The sequence below is a fragment of the Ranitomeya variabilis genome, chromosome 2, assembly GCF_051348905.1.
Source record: "Ranitomeya variabilis isolate aRanVar5 chromosome 2, aRanVar5.hap1, whole genome shotgun sequence".
NCBI classification, from domain to species: domain Eukaryota; kingdom Metazoa; phylum Chordata; class Amphibia; order Anura; family Dendrobatidae; genus Ranitomeya; species Ranitomeya variabilis.
The window spans coordinates 28,144,770-28,161,570 of record NC_135233.1 but is presented as its reverse complement, the minus strand read 5'-3'; the positions used below and the strand labels follow the sequence as shown (position 1 = coordinate 28,161,570).

The following is a 16,801-nucleotide window of genomic DNA, read 5'->3' as shown; positions in this document are numbered from 1 at the left end:
AATAGTGAGTGCAGCTCTGGGGTATAATACAGGATGTAACTCAGGATCAGTAATGTATGTACACAGTGACTGCACCAGCAGAATAGTGAGTGCAGCTCTGGAGTATAATACAGGATCATTAATGTAATATATGATTATTTCTATATTTAACCTAGAAAACAAATACTAACATCTCTACACAGACTGTAATTCAGTGTGACTTACTTTAGCAATATCTATAGAGGAATTGCCCATTTGTTGAACTTCATGAAATTTTTCCAGATTAACATTTTTGTCCTCGTTGCCTCTAAAATATATGATTGTTAAAGAAATGTCATATAAATTGCAATTTTTACAAATATATCAATGTGATTTGCAGCAGTCGTTGACTCTGGATAAAGCCAGAGTGAAGAATCCATAGTCAATAATGCAATAATGATGTAAAGGATTGGGGCTTGTCCTCATCAGACCTCATCTTCAGATCCAATGTTCTGTGCTAATTAATATCTTAATAAATTGTTTAATCACTTAGATGCTGATACAGAGCTCCACCTTTTTTGCACAGATACAGCTTTCTACAGTCACCACTAGAGGGAGCTCACTGCATTTGGAATGATTTTTTTTTTTTTTTTTTTTTAAGCGCAGCTCCCTCTAGTGGTGGCTGCAGGAACTCCGTGTGACCGCTGCAGCCAATAACTAGTCTCAGTGGTACACTACTTAAGTCAGTGATTGCCTGCAGCAGTCCAAGGTGTGTGAGAGGTGTTGGTAATATCTTCATTGCAATACAAATTGATGGTGGGCTATGTTTTGGAGCTTTGTGTTAGAGAAATAATGTTTCAATATAAAAAAATATACTAAAGAAATGTTTAAATCAGAACTGAATTTTGGACCTAAAAGATGGGAAATTTATATTAAGAAGCTGAAAGAGGGTTTTTTTGGCATTTTTTTTAGCGTATTCTTAGAATGGGTGATCAGTATTAGAGAGGGGAGGTTTTGGAAGTGGCCAAAACTACTCAGTGAATGGAACCAAATGGCAAAGCTCTGTACTCCGTGTAGTGGGCGCTCTCGGTACTGCAGCTCAGCTGTTACAGAAGTGAATGTGATCCGAGCTGCAGTACCGAGAACGACCACTAGACAGAGGATGGCGCTGTTCTGGCTTCGAACAATTACTGTATTCTTCTGGACGCTGCGGGATCTATAAAGATCTGATCGGCAATTGTGTCGGGAATTGGAATATTGATGACTTATACTAAGGATATGTCACCAATGTCTCAGTCCTGGAGACAACCCCTTTAATGATCCGAGGATTAGACTCTTCTTAAAGACCTCAGTTTGTCTTTCTTTTTCTCCTCCGCTGCGGTCACGCTGCTAGAAGCTTCGAGGAATCCGAGGAGCATCTGGACGGAAGTGTTGGCGATGGATCGCAGCGTCTCCTGGAAGAGGTAGTCCGCCAGGCTGAGAAACCTCCCAAATCTCTCCTGCAGGCTCCTCCAATCCGAATGCTCCGTGTAGTTTGGTTTCCTAGTGGAACTGGACAAGAAGGGGTCCTTCAGCCCCGCAGCCTCGGCCACCTGGGATGTAAAGAGTCACACGTTACTGGGGCACAGTGTCGGGGCTATGGGGTGTGTAATTAGTCCTCCCCCACAGCTGTCTAATGAAGGCTAATGTTCTGGGAAGATTATTTTATTGGGGTGGACAATCTGGAAACAGGGAAACAATGGCTGACTACTGCTCTCCTGCCGGCAGAAGCTGTATCATCGGGTGTAAACCTGTGGTTCCCCAGTAGAGAGCTGTGAGCACGTCACGTGCTGCCATATAGTGCACGGTATTAGAAGCGTAATCCTCCTTGGAACCAATGCTTTGTCTAACGGTAACGTGATTAAGTCCGTAACTTTGTATCAGATTGGGTTTCCAAAACTCCTGACGCCTGCCATCTACCTGATCAGTGTGAAGACCACTCCATCATGGCGGAGGGTTTCCCATGTTGGCAGCGGCCAATTTTAACAGGATAACGGAAGGCGAGGATCGGTGACAATGAGACGAAGTTGACAACTGGCTGCAACCCCAACCCCATCACCATCACCCAAACTTTCCTGATCCTACTCACCCTGTATCCGTCTGCTGTTCCTGGTATGTCCGCTGGCTGCTAGTACGGTTTTGTTTTTGTTTTTTTCCCTGCATGTTTTCTCACCTTAATTCCTTCATCTTTCCATTTGGATCTATTTCCCCTTCTGACTTCTAATTAATCCCCTCCTGTGCCTGTGACCAGTCTCCCTGCTGCCCGTCCCCCCTGATCACACCTGGCCTATTTCATGTGCACTTAGCCTGTTATAAATGCGGAGTCACAGGTCTGTCTCTATAAGGATGTCTCTAAAAGGATAACAGCAGAAATGAGCCAGAAGTGAACAGAAGGTACAACTAACCACTGTTAATAAATGTACTAAACTTCTTTCTCTTTCCTCCACACTTACTCTCATCATGCTGACATACGCTCTAACAGTTTTGGCTCCATTACTCCTCACTCTCCTTCACTATCCCCAAACCCCAGCACCCTTTAACCAAGTAATAATCTCTCCTTCCCTCCTGCCTCCCCACCTGTCCTCCGCTGAGCTGCTCCTCAACCTCAGATCTCTCCTAATAAAACACAAAACAAGCCGCCCACTCTCCTTCTCCCACCTGCTCTGTCTCTCTCTGCTTCTCCTCACTGCTGGCAACATATCTCCCAATCCTGGACCCCCACAGCTCATACCTCCCATTACTACCCCCTCCTATCGCTCCCAACCCAATATAAACACACGAAATCTTGCCCACCTCAAACCGTGCCCATGACGCCCACCACCCTGCTCCCTCACTTTGGATCACTTTGGAATGCCCGCTTCATCTGCAATAAACTCCATGTGATTCACGACCTCTTAATCTTTCTTTTCTTGGCATCACTGAAACATGGCTGACACCCTCTGACACAGCCTCCCCTGCTGCACTATGTTATGGTGGCCTCCACTTCACCCACACTCCTCGCCCTGTCAACAAACATGGTGGAGAAATGGACCTTCTCTTTTCATCCAACTGTACCTTTAACCAGGAACCTCGCACAGCTAGACATCCACACACTCTCTGACTCTATCCTACCACTGGCATCCATATCCTCACTCCACGACACAGACACTGCTTTCTACAATGCCACTTTTGCATCAGCTATCGACACGGTCGCCCCTGTCATGCATAGCAGAGTGCGACAAATCAATAGACAACCCTGGCACAATAACATCACTAAAAAGCTTCGGCAAGTGTCCAGAATTGCAGAACGGCGTTGGAAGAAAACGCATTCACAAGATGATTTCACTGCACTCAAACAAGCAACACTCACATTCAAATCAGTTCTCACCTCTGCTAAACAAGCCTACTTCACAACCCTCATATCTTTATCCCACAACCCCAAACAGTTGTTCAACACTTTTAACTCCCTCCTCCGCCCACCACCGCCCCCTTCAAGTTCACTAATCGTTGCCGAGGACTTCGCCACAGTTCAAAAATAAGATAGACCCAACAAGGCAAGTCTTTGTTGTCCGACCACCACAACCCCTTTGTATACCAGACCAATGCCCAAACCCCATAACCTCCCTATCCAAAATCACTGAAGGGGAGCTTGCTCATCTTCTCTCCAAATCACATCTCACCACCTGTGCGCTTGACCCCATCCCATCCCACCTCCTCCCCGACCTCACCGCCACTCTTATCCCATCCCTAACCCACCTCTTCAACCTTTCACTAACTTCTGGTACCTTCCCCTCTGCTTTCAAACATGCCACAATCACACCTATCCTCAAAAAGCCATCCCTTGACCCAAGCGGTATGTCCAGCTATCGCCCCATATCTTTGCTCCCATTTGCATCCAAACTCCTTGAGCAGCACGTCCATGCTGAACTTTCCTCTCACTTTGCATCTAACTCTCTCTTCGACAACCTACAATCTGGCTTCCGTCCCCACCATTCCACTGAGACTGCCCTGACCAAAATTACTAATGACTTACTTACAGCCAAAGCTAACAGACAATTCTCTATACTCTTCCTCCTAGACCTGTCCTCTGCCTTCGACACAGTTGACCACTGCCTCCTACTACAGATCCTCTCTTCCTTTGGTGTAAAAGACCTTGCCCTATCTTGGATCTCCTCATACCTTACCAACCGCACATTTAGCGTTTCCTACTCCCACACTACCACCTCATCTCGCCCCCTCTTTGTTGGTGTCCCTCATGGCTCTGTCCTAGGACCCCTGCTGTTCTCAATCTATACACTTGGCCTGGGACAACTCATAAGGTCCTATGGCTTCCAGTACATCTATATGCTGATGACACTCAGATCTACCTCTCTGGCCCAGATGTCACCGCTCTGCTCTCCAGAATCCCAGGGTGTCTATCAGCCATATCCTCCTTCTTCTCTTCTTGCTTCCTCAAGCTCAATGTGGACAAATCTGAACTAACTATCTTTCCTCCATCTTGCATATCTTCCCTACCTGATCTATCTATCAAAATAAATGAAATTACACTTTCCCCTGTGCTCAAAATCCACTGCCTCGGAGTAACCCTTGATTCTGCCCTGTCCTTCAACCCACACATCCAAGCTCTCGCCACCTCCTGTCGCCTCCAGCTCAAAAACATTTTCAGAATCCGTCCTTTCCTTAACCCTCACTCTACCAAAATGCTTATGCATGTCGTAATCATCTCCCGCAACATCCTCCTCTGTGGCCTACCTTCTAACACTCTCGTCCGTCCTTAACTCTGCTGCCCGACTAATTAATCTCTCTCCTCGCTACACTCCTGCTTCCCCTCTTTGCAAATCCCTTCACTGGCTCCCAATTTCTCAGCGTATCCAGTTTAAACTACTAACACTGACCTACAAAGCCATCCATAACCTTTCTCCTCTGTATATTTCCACACTAATCTCCCAATATCTTCCCTCACGTAATCTCCGGTCCTCCCAAGACCTCCTTCTCTCCTCCACACTTATTCGCTCCTCACCCAATCGCCTCCAAGACTTCTCCCGAATTTCCCCCATCCTCTGGAATTCTTTGCCCCAACACGTCCGGTTATCCACCACATTTGGATCCTTCAGACGGAACCTGAAAACCCATCTCTTCAAAGAAGCTTACAGCCTGTAAAGACCACACGGCCACCTCAACACCATCAGAGCTACTGCAACCCCCGACCTATTGTCTCCATCCTCACCATCCTGTAGAATGTAAGCCCGCGGTGGCAGGGTCCTCTCCCCTCTGTATCAGTCTGTCATTGTTAGTTTGCTTACTGTAAGTGATATTTGTAATTTGTATGTAACCCCTTCTCATGTACAGCACCATGGAATCAATGGTGCTATATAAATAAATAATAATAACTTGTCTCAGTCTGATCGATCATCTGGGGAAAAAAAATTACTCGGAACCATGGAAGCCACACCAAGAAACGCACAGGACATGAACGATGTCTAGTGCCAAAGATGTGCCGCTGAGAAGTATAAGTCATCCTACAACGTTCTCAAATGGCTCCTAACAGGAATGAAAAAGATATGGCTCTCAGAGATGGAGTTGTGTAAGAAGGACTCTGCGGTGGTAGTAGCTCGTAGCCACCGGATAGGAGCCCTGCGAACCTCCTCTTACCTGCCGGCGTCCCTGGTGCATCTTCTGATCACGACATCATCGTTGCGGTGCGACGCACACATGGGGATGAGGAGTTACGCAGGGCTCTAGTACGGTGGCCACGGACTATCGATGTGGCCGTTAGACCGGAGTCCTTTAAGTATTTTTGCTTAAGTCAGAATGAAGTTATCTAAAAATAAAATTGCTGCACCCAAAGGGACCTAAAGATGCAGAGGCTTTAAGGGGTTAAAGAGTGTAATCCGTCTTGACAACCACTTATTTTTCTATATCAAAATCTGATCGTGATCAGTTGATCACTTCTTATCCTGCGGCAGAAAACCCCGGTGATCGACGATTATCTGGTATAGCGGCCACTACAGGTGAGATGTGGTATTACACGGTGTTCATTGAAATGAATGATCAGTGGGGTTTCCTCACTTCTACGACATCCCGAACTTTACAACACCTCTGAAGACACATAGGTTATTGCGCTGGGAAACTTTTGGTTTTGCACGTGGTGGGAGGCTGGGTCTCGTACCTTGTATAAAGTTTCAGTGATAACTTTGATCATAGTTTCTCTGAGTGTCTGAAGTTTGATCAGGGCATGATTACATGCTTCGCTCTGAGTGAGACAGAAGTCCTTCAGTGAATAGGTGCACGAGTGATCCAGCTGCAGAGAGTGAGAGGTTATTGCACACCGAGCAAATCTCAGCCATAGGAACTGTATAGCTAACCTCTTCCTGACATAGAAAGTCCTTTTACACCGATGGTCTCGGGAGCGGCATGATGTTTTGTGCATCTATCACTCCAATCACCCCACAATATGATTGCAGGGTGCTACAGGACTGCCCTGGCAGCTGGAGGCCTGCCAAATGCCCCCATGGCGGTACCCTTGTGAAGCCCAGCAACAGGCAAGACTTCATAGGAGATAGGGATCTACTGCAATGCTGTAGTATCGCATTATATAGTTTAAGAGAAAAGACGATCGCAAGTTAAAATCCAATAAAAAAATAAAATTAAAAAAGAATTATTTTTGAAAAAATAAAATATAAACATTTGAATCACCTCCCCTTGTTTCCCCAATGAAACAAAGATATAAAAAAGAAAAAAGAAATATATTCATTATTGTGCTATTGCCGCTTCTGTTATAGTCTGATTTGTCAAAATAATAAAAAAATTGAACCTGAATTGTAAGCGTATGTGTACACGTTAAGTATTTGCTACAAACATTTTTTGGAACAAAAACCTGTCTATTCGCAAGAAAAACGCAACCTAAAATACATATATTATTGCCGCACTTAAGATGCATTTTACTTTTTTATAGGTTTTTTTCCCCAGTCATTAAAATGGATGAAATACACTGCAAAAAATGTATTTTTCCAACACTTAAAAGAACAGTAAAATCTTTACAAGTTTGGTAATCACCTTAATTGTACAGGCCTGGACAATTTTGCCAGGTCACTTTAACTGCACAATGTATGCCATCAAAACAACAACAACCACAAAAATCAATGGTGGAAAAAAAATTTCTCTTGCTTTTACCGCATTTGGAATTTGTCCTCGTTTTTTCAATACATTATAAGGTAAAATGAATGGTAGTGGGGGGGGCATCCAAAAATTACAACTTGTCCCTCATATGTGGGGGAAAAAAATTATGGCTCTTGGATGAAGGGGGAGGAAAAAAACAAAAAAATGCAAAAAGTAAAAATAAATAATAATAATAAAAAAGAACAGCCTGGTCATGAAGGGGTTAAAGAGACCAGTCTATGAGACACGGCATTGGGTGTCCATACCCGCGCGCTCATTACTCCGACTTCCTTACGTTAATAAGCAAGATAGGTGAACCTCCATGTTGGCGATCAGTCTGGGTACTGACTGCACCCTCGCAGAGAGTCTGGAGGCGCTGCAGGCAGTCCTGGAAGACTTCATCCGCGAGGAACAGGTGCCGGAGGAGCAGCGCCCTGTACAAAAAGAGAGCAAAAATTACTATAAAGTATAAAAAAAAATAATAATAAAATCAATGAATAATCTTCTTCTTTTTCATCCTTTCATAATATGTGGCATTATTCTCTGTAGTAATAATATTAGATTTTGGGTTTTTTTTATTACTTACTTGCTGCCGTCCATCTTCGATCTGTGAACATTTCTTTTCCAGACAGTAAAAGTTTTCCAGAGCCTGAAAAGTAGCAAAAAGTTGAGAGCAGGTCCAGCGGCCTCCTGTATGGATTACTTTACTGCCGTCCTACCTGAACTGGGCAAATGTGCGGATATTCTTTATGGTATAGTATCTCTCCCGCTCATGGGTCCACTCCAGCACAGGCACGACCTCCATGATTTCAGCTCCGGAGACCATCATTACCTGGATAATAAAAAATGGAGAGCGTAACTCGGCCATCCATTTCTACAGGCTACATATACCCCTTGTATAAGAGAGCAGAACAGTGCTGGTTCTCTGGATCAGATTCTTACCGTATTGGGCAACCACTATGGGGCGCTCAGGAGCACACTGCAAACTGTTCAGTAACTCCAAAAACTTTTTGCAAAAGTTATAACTTTTACTTGGGTCTAAGGGGTAACGTTTCTCCTTATGGAGAGTGACATACCAGCTGGTTTGTCAAGGTAAGAGTTAAGTCCTCTTTTTCTCAGAAGAGGCAATTTGCATATTTAATTTCCCAGAGGAGCATTGCATGGCGAATAAGCCTCCTTACCTTGACAAACCAGCTGGTATGTCACTCTCCATAAGGAGAAACGTTACCCCTTAGACCCCAGTCCAGAGCCTCTCACCTAGCCAAATCAGTTCTCACGCTTCGCACTGACGAGGGCCAACAGCCCGAAACACCGTGTCTGCGAATTGAGATACTGATTTGGCTTTTATCCTAAGTCATATTGCACGACTCGTTAAAGGGTTGATTGTGACTTGTAGGATCGCTACTTCCAACAGGTGGCGCTATAGAGATAAGTCCTCTTTTTCTCTGAAGAGGCAATTTGCAATTTTTACTTGTACCTTTGTATTCCTTTTGCGCAGTAGATGAATTTCTTTAATGGCACGCATTAGGGGAAATCGCATATACTTTACGTTTTAGGGTGGAATAGAAGAAAAAAAAACATTCCAAAATATATTTGGGGGCGTTCAGTATAGGAGATCGGTAACGGGGGCAAATTTATCAAGCTTGGGGTTATAGAAAAAAAAAATAATTGGCGCAAAACTGCGCCAAATTCAATAAAAAACGTACTCCGGTAAATAAATAAATTCGGCAAGTTTTAGACGTCTGAAATTTAATCAGGTGTTCATTGGAGTCATTTTCTGTTGTAAAGCTTAATAAAGCTGTCGAAAAAAAAAAAATAGATAAACAGGAGTGAAGCTGTTTATGAAAAAAAATATATACAGTATATTTTTTTCTAATCCTGGACAATGTGAATATAAAGCAAACCAGGAAGGATTGGCGGAATATAAAAGGAGTTTCTAGACAGTGAAAACTGGTGAGAATTTCCACCGCCACAATGTAATGAATATCAGGGGAGACAGGTGGACAGATGGTCCATAAAGCGTAGTCAGCGCTAATTACCCGGGAGGATGCTGCGGCTCTGCGAGCTGTGTCCTGGTCAGCTGTGCTTCATCACAACACGAGCAGTTACACGCCGCATGGATATTGGCTTTCTGAAGAATTTTGCATGCAGCTTTGGATGCGATTGGAGGACGGCGGGTAAAAGTAATGCATGTAGCAGAATGACACTTGTGATGGATGATCCCTGCGCTCACCTTACACACGTACGTCGCGCTGACCGTCCAGTATACATCCCGCTGGACGGCGCTACGAGCCGGGACAATATGGAGATCGTAGGGATCGTAGCGAGCGGAGGGCTGGTCCTGACATCGAGGCAGGCAGTACACGAATTCTCCCGCGTCCTCTCTCACAGGAGCGCTCTCCTACGTGGAAGAAGAAGAGGAGACTTATTACCGACATGTTACACTGAATTTTCCCAGAGATACCGCACTGACAAATCCGACAAAAACTTACGGGGTCCGTCAGATCACAGCGGCGGTCAGTGCACTCACAGCCTCATATACCGCACTGCCTCTTCCCGTCGCAGCTCATCCGTCCGTGTGGATTACTGACTATCATGGTCTCCCATAATACAGATACAGTGGGGCTGAGTCCGGCCACTGGTCACTGTGTCTGTAAGGGTCTGTTTACATAGACGCACTGGCGGCACCGTACGACCGTCAATCGGTAAACTTTTACGCATTGGCGGACATTAGAATGCTTGTTTAGAGGCCGACCAAAATACATGATCTATTAGAGATCACTCAGGCCTCATAGGATGCTGTCATTCTAGGCAGTGAGTCCCGATGCACCGCCGAGAACGATGATTTATCTATTATCTATCTGTTATTTATTATCTATTTATCTATTACCTATTATCTACCTATTATTTATCTAATATCTATCATCTATCTATTATCTATTTATTATCCATTTATCTATTACCTATCTTTTATCTATCATCTATTTATTTATTATCTATTTATCTATCATCTATTTATTATCTATTATCTACCTATTTATTATCTATCTATCTATCATCTATCTATTATCTATCTATCATGTATCTGATCGTGCTGAGAGGTGTCCTGCTTGGATCACCCCCAATTAAATAAAGTGTGAAAAGCGTATTACGTATTTGAAATGAGGCGCCGCTGATCTTCCCTTGAACACCAGATGTGGAGTTGGGAAAAGTCTGATATGTATAGTACACATCACTTTACACTAACTGTTCCTGAGTCATGGACATGTTACTCACTGTATCCGGGCTTTACCTTTAGAAATCCCATATATTTGTTGGCCTCACGTTGCGGTCGGGGTGTCCTCCAGCCGAGGCCGGCTCTGACTCTCTGTATATACGACATTACATCTGAAACATAAGACATAATAATGACCATAAAGGTTCGATCTCACTATTTAATTTGTGGCTGTGATACGGTGCCAGTATTGTGCGCCCATCTGTGTAAATGTAACAGAAAGCTCTGAGCAGTACCAAAGGGGTGCGAGACCTCCCGATTCTGGTAATGTGAGATCACAGCTCCACAAGAAGCCATCTCGTCTGCAACTTTATAGGAAAAAGAAGCTGACCCAGTATGATCCCCGATATGTTGTGAGTGACGTGTATAAGGCGTATATACTACAGTGCAGATCTGCCCCGTACGCCCTTCTGTTACCATTTGTGACACCCTGGCATGTGTCAGTCTCGGGCCAGGCCGGCTCCTCTGGTATTTTGTAGTCAAGTGTATCTGTCAGGTCACTGCAGCTTTGGAAGTCTTTCTTCAGTATCACTTCTGACTTTAATGATGGTGTGGTATCCTGCAAATTCCCGCTGATCATCACCTCACTCCGGCGTTTGCTGCAAACATAAAAATGGGTAAAGGGAGTGGACAAGGAGGCTCAGGTGTAAGAGGAGCAGACAAGGAGGCTCGGGTGTAAGAGGAGCAGACAAGGAGGCTCAGGTGTAAGAGGAGCAGACAAGGAGGCTCAGGTGTAAGAGGAGCAGACAAGGAGGAGCAGGTGTAAGAAGAGCAGACAAGGAGGAGCAGGTGTAAGAGGAGCAGACAAGGAGGAGCAGGTGTAAGAGGAGCAGACAAGGAGGAGCAGGTGTAAGAGGAGCAGACAAGGAGGCGCAGGTGTAAGAGGAGCAGACAAGGAGGCTCAGGTGTAAGAGGAGCAGACAAGGAGGCTCAGGTGTAAGAGGAGCAGACAAGGAGGAGCAGGTGTAAGAAGAGCAGACAAGGAGGAGCAGGTGTAAGAGGAGCAGACAAGGAGGAGCAGGTGTAAGAGGAGCAGACAAGGAGGAGCAGGTGTAAGAGGAGCAGACAAGGAGGAGCAGGTGTAAGAGGAGCAGACAAGGAGGAGCAGGTGTAAGAGGAGCAGACAAGGAGGAGCAGGTGTAAGAGGAGCAGACAAGGAGGAGCAGGTGTAAGAGGAGCAGACAAGGAGGAGCAGGTATAAGAGGAGCAGACAAGGAGGCTCAGGTGTAAGAGGAGCAGACAAGCAGGAGCAGGTGTAAGAGGAGCAGACAAGGAGGAGCAGGTGTAAGAGGAGCAGACAAGGAGGAGCAGGTGTAAGAGGAGCAGACAAGGAGGAGCAGGTGTAAGAGGAGCAGACAAGGAGGAGCAGGTGTAAGAGGAGCAGACAAGGAGGCGCAGGTGTAAGAAGAGCAGACAAGGAGGCGCAGGTGTAAGAAGAGCAGACAAGGAGGAGCAGGTGTAAGAGGAGCAGACAAGGAGGCTCAGGTGTAAGAGGAGCAGACAAGGAGGAGCAGGTGTAAGAGGATCAGACAAGGAGGAGCAGGTGTAAGAGGAGCAGACAAGGAGGCACAGGTGTAAGAGGAGCAGACAAGGAGGCTCAGGTGTAAGAGGAGCAGACAAGGAGGCTCAGGTGTAAGAGGAGCAGACAAGGAGGCGCAGGTGTAAGAGCATCAGACAAGGAGGCTCAGGTGTAAGAGGAGCAGACAAGGAGGAGCAGGTGTAAGAGGAGCAGACAAGGAGGCGCAGGTGTAAGAGGAGCAGACAAGGAGGAGCAGGTGTAAGAGGAGCAGACAAGGAGGCTCAGGTGTAAGAGGAGCAGACAAGGAGGAGCAGGTGTAAGAGGATCAGACAAGGAGGCTCAGGTGTAAGAGGAGCAGACAAGGAGGAGCATGTGTAAGAGGAGCAGACAAGGAGGCTCAGGTGTAAGAGGAGCAGACAAGGAGAAGCAGGTGTAAGAGGAGCAGACAAGGAGGCGCAGGTGTAAGAGGAGAAGACAAGGAGGCGCAGGTGTAAGAGGAGCAGACAAGGAGGCTCAGGTGTAAGTGGAGCAGACAAGGAGGCGCAGGTGTAAGAGGAGCAGACAAGGAGGAGCATGTGTAAGAGGAGCAGACAAGGAGGGGCAGGTGTAAGAGGAGCAGACAAGGAGGAGCAGGTGTAAGAGGATCAGACAAGGAGGAGCAGGTGTAAGAGGAGCAGACAAGGAGGCACAGGTGTAAGAGGAGCAGACAAGGAGGCTCAGGTGTAAGAGGAGCAGACAAGGAGGCTCAGGTGTAAGAGGAGCAGACAAGGAGGCGCAGGTGTAAGAGGATCAGACAAGGAGGCTCAGGTGTAAGAGGAGCAGACAAGGAGGCGCAGGTGTAAGAGGAGCAGACAAGGAGGCGCAGGTGTAAGAGGAGCAGACAAGGAGGAGCAGGTGTAAGAGGAGCAGACAAGGAGGCTCAGGTGTAAGAGGAGCAGACAAGGAGGAGCAGGTGTAAGAGGATCAGACAAGGAGGCTCAGGTGTAAGAGGAGCAGACAAGGAGGAGCATGTGTAAGAGGAGCAGACAAGGAGGCTCAGGTGTAAGAGGAGCAGACAAGGAGGAGCAGGTGTAAGAGGAGCAGACAAGGAGGCGCAGGTGTAAGAGGAGCAGACAAGGAGGCGCAGGTGTAAGAGGAGCAGACAAGGAGGCTCAGGTGTAAGAGGAGCAGACAAGGAGGCGCAGGTGTAAGAGGAGCAGACAAGGAGGAGCAGGTGTAAGAGGAGCAGACAAGGAGGCTCAGGTGTAAGAGGAGCAGACAAGGAGGAGCAGGTGTAAGAGGATCAGACAAGGAGGAGCAGGTGTAAGAGGATCAGACAAGGAGGCTCAGGTGTAAGAGGAGCAGACAAGGAGGCACAGGTATAAGAGAGGCACAGGGGGTTTTGGATACATTTCTTACATTTCTGGACCCTCCTTTTTGTCTTGTATTTTTCCAACGATTCTTTTCTTTCCATCCGCTCTGCAGATAGTGGTGCGGACGGTGGGCGAACAGAACTCCATGTACCCAGGTGGAGGCTTTGGAATTAAACCCTTATAAAAAGGAACGTAGCCAATATTATAAAGCGCAGTGTGCACAGGTTTCTAAACAAATGCAAATACATACATCTCTTCATACAGTATATCAGTGGTCCCCAACTTTTCTGACCTTGAGAGACACATTCAGCACTGAGAGAGGGTCGCGAGCCACATCCAGGTCCCACCCCCTTCAAAGTAGTCTCAACCAAAGCCCCAATCACAGGTATAATGATAACCAAAGCTTTTGCATAGAAATCCCTCCAAAGCAGTAAACTGAGATCCAGGAGTTCCCACAATACCCCCATTCAGTATTCTCCCATCAATGACTCCCAACACACTGTCACATCCAGCTTGGAGCATCTCCTCTAACAGGTAGTACCATCTTCTTGCGTACCATACCTAAAACATCTCTAAACCCCTAAGACCAGTAAATGTGCATATAGATCCGCACTACTGTGCAGGGCGACTCACAAAATTCACCATTTTGAGATGTGTTCTTCATACCAGTTTGTTGGACATGGAGCTAATGCACCACAATTCATGGGACCGCGAGCCACATGTGGCTCCCGAGCTACATGTTGGGGACCCATGCAGTATATAGTTTTCTTTTTGTGTTATATATGGGGCCACAAATACACAGACTGGAGATGTTTTCCATAGCAGCCAATCAGATTTTAGCTTATATTGTTTTGGATCTAGTTTGAAAATTAAAGCAGTGATAGGATTGGTTGATATGAAAAATAAGAATTATACACATAATAGAGCCTAACTACACCCCACCATACATTCATGTAGGTATGGGACCTGCTCAGAAATTTACCAGCTCCATCAGCCGCGGTTGTCAGTTTTATATCCTGCTGCAGGGGCCGAGATCGGAGCTATATCTGATCCCAGCCATGTAACCCCTTAGCTGCTGCGCTCCATACCAACAATGCGCCTAATGGAGTGAGCTGTATTAGCCGGTCGGTGATTGCACTGAAGACCCCCGAGTCCGGACCCCTATGAGGATGGATGTGGCTATTACTAGCCCCTTGGCATGGACGGTCGGTCGCGCCCCGCTTCTCTCTGGATCCTCTGCGTGATGAGAGGACATGCTGGTGGTAATGTTGATGGAGGAGGATTGCTCACCAGCCTGTGTCTCCGCTCGTCACCGCTGACAGCTTGTTTGTGCAGCATCGTATTCTTGGAGACCATCTGGAGAACATCTGAACTCTGCGCTCCAAGATGCAGGCGACGACTCAGATCTGTGCTGGGCGAGAGCCGGCGCTCCCCCGTGTACATGTTGTGTCTTTCCTCCTGGAGGGGGTGAAAAATACAAAAATAACAGGAATAAACAGACAGTATGCACAGAAAGGGTTAACAGATAAATAAATCGTCTCTCCTGCTCTCTGCTATTATCTATTTTTCTTCTATGTTTGGGGAGTAATCCCTCCTTTATGGGGGGCAGATGGACTTCCCTGTCCATGCAATATGAAGCAAGCTGTAGGGTCTCCAGATACCGCCATATGGCGATCAGTGTTGCAAGGACTCCATGTGCCGCCATATGGTGCTCGTTGGGTGCCGTACACCCATATCTTACAGCTCCTTGGGTAAGTTCTCATTCCTGCTTTATGACTGCCCTTAGTGTCTCCTATGCCCATAGCACAGAGTCTCAGAGACCCCAAGTGCCGCCATATGGCGCTCAGTGTTGCAGGGACTCCATGTGCAGCCATATGGCCCTCAGTGTTGCAGGGACTCCATGTGCCACCATATGGTGCTCAGTGTTGCAGGGACTCCATGTGCCACCATATGGCCCTCAGTGTTGCAGGGACTCCATGTGCCGCTCAGTGTTGCAGGGACTCCATGTGCCGCCATATGGCGCTCAGTGTTGCAGGGACTCCATGTGCCGCCATATGGCGCTCAGTGTTGCAGGGACTCCATGTGCCGCCATATGGCGCTCAGTGTTGCAGGGACTCCATGTGCCGCCATATGGCGCTCAGTGTTGCAGGGACTCCATGTGCCGCCATATGGCGCTCAGTGTTGCAGGGACTCCATGTGCCGCCATATGGCGCTCAGTGTTGTAGGGACTCCATGTGCCACCATATGGCGCTCAGTGTTGCAGGGACTCCATGTGCCGCCATATGGCGCTCAGTGTTGCAGGGACTCCATGTGCCGCCATATGGCGCTCAGTGTTGCAGGGACTCCATGTGCCGCCATATGGCGCTCAGTGTTGCAGGGACTCCATGTGCCACCATATGGCGCTCAGTGTTGCAGGGACTCCATGTGCCGCCATATGGCGCTCAGTGTTGCAGGGACTCCATGTGCCGCCATATGGTGCTCAGTGTGGCAGGGACTCCATGTGCCGCCATATGGTGCTCATTGGGTGCCGTACACATATATATCTATAGCTCCCCGGGTAAGTTCTCATTCCTGCTTTATAGCCGCCCTTAGTGTCTCCTAATCCCATAGTGGGGAGTCTCAGAGACCCCAAGTGCTGCCATATGGTGCTCCATTAGAGAGTAAGGTTGGGCTTCCTGGGTGTTGCCTTGTCTTGATCTACACCAGAGCCTGGAGTCCCGGTTTGCACGGTGCGGCCCCGCAGGAGCTCCATGTGCCGCCATATGGTGCCTTTTCCAGTCTGTAGCAGTGGTCACGGATTTCCGGACACTTCTGTGCAGCCATCGCTGCCTATTCTGCGCGACCTCTACAGACAGAGCTGCGCGTCCACCAAAACGTCTCCATTCCCAGGACTGAAGACAGGGACGGAGGGTGGAAAGCAAAGAAAAACTTTTTTGGGGTCAAAAATATTTCCAAAAATGGAATTTCTATCACAGATAACAACCGACACGTCACCAGTACATTTATTATATATATATTTTAAGATCTCTGCTTGCTGTTAGGGACTGGAAAACAGGTCACACAGCTGCAGAGCTCGTTACACTGTGTCAGGGCTGCGTTCACACTGTCAGTCTCTGTTTCCATTCACTTACACTGTGCAGGAATCTTGCAAATGTGAAAACTGAAAGGTAAAGCAGCCACAGATCCAGCAGAGAAGACCCCAGCACTCACCATGGACAGAGCCCCCCGCAGTCTGCATCCAGCGCACTGTCAGACCCGAGCTTATAAATAAAGATTGTTTTGTTGTGATTTTCACTCTCTGCGGAGAGACGCTCCCAGCGGTTGTCTAGGAGACCGGGGCGTGGTTACACAGGGGACAGAGCAGAAGCTCCTCCCCCAGAGATGTCAATCAAACTCCTGTGCCCCAGAGAGGAGGCAGCAGCAGCAGCACATGTAGATGCTGAGGACGTTTCTATGGTTACTGAGGAACAATTATAAACATGGCTGACGTTTTTACACTTTTATTGGCAAATCCTTGAAGTT

At 47.1% G+C, this 16,801-nt stretch overlaps 1 protein-coding gene across 1 annotated transcript in view; it reads right to left on the bottom strand.

The window, feature by feature from the left end:
• The window catches only part of DNAH14 (dynein axonemal heavy chain 14), a 173,230-nt gene extending 156,631 nt beyond the window's left edge, over nt 1-16,599 (bottom strand). Inside the window, exons 1-12 of the mRNA XM_077282193.1 lie at nt 16,490-16,599; nt 14,570-14,737; nt 13,326-13,456; nt 10,826-11,007; nt 10,427-10,521; nt 9,368-9,535; nt 7,854-7,966; nt 7,721-7,783; nt 7,430-7,568; nt 6,146-6,277; nt 1,306-1,550; nt 205-286 (exon numbers count right to left, since the gene is read on the bottom strand). Of these exons, the coding sequence (XP_077138308.1) occupies nt 205-286; nt 1,306-1,550; nt 6,146-6,277; nt 7,430-7,568; nt 7,721-7,783; nt 7,854-7,966; nt 9,368-9,535; nt 10,427-10,521; nt 10,826-11,007; nt 13,326-13,456; nt 14,570-14,737; nt 16,490-16,492 (1,521 nt within the window). The 5' untranslated portion in view covers nt 16,493-16,599. The remainder of the gene's footprint in view (nt 1-204; nt 287-1,305; nt 1,551-6,145; nt 6,278-7,429; nt 7,569-7,720; nt 7,784-7,853; nt 7,967-9,367; nt 9,536-10,426; nt 10,522-10,825; nt 11,008-13,325; nt 13,457-14,569; nt 14,738-16,489) is intronic.
• Nucleotides 16,600-16,801: the final 202 nt, after the last annotated feature.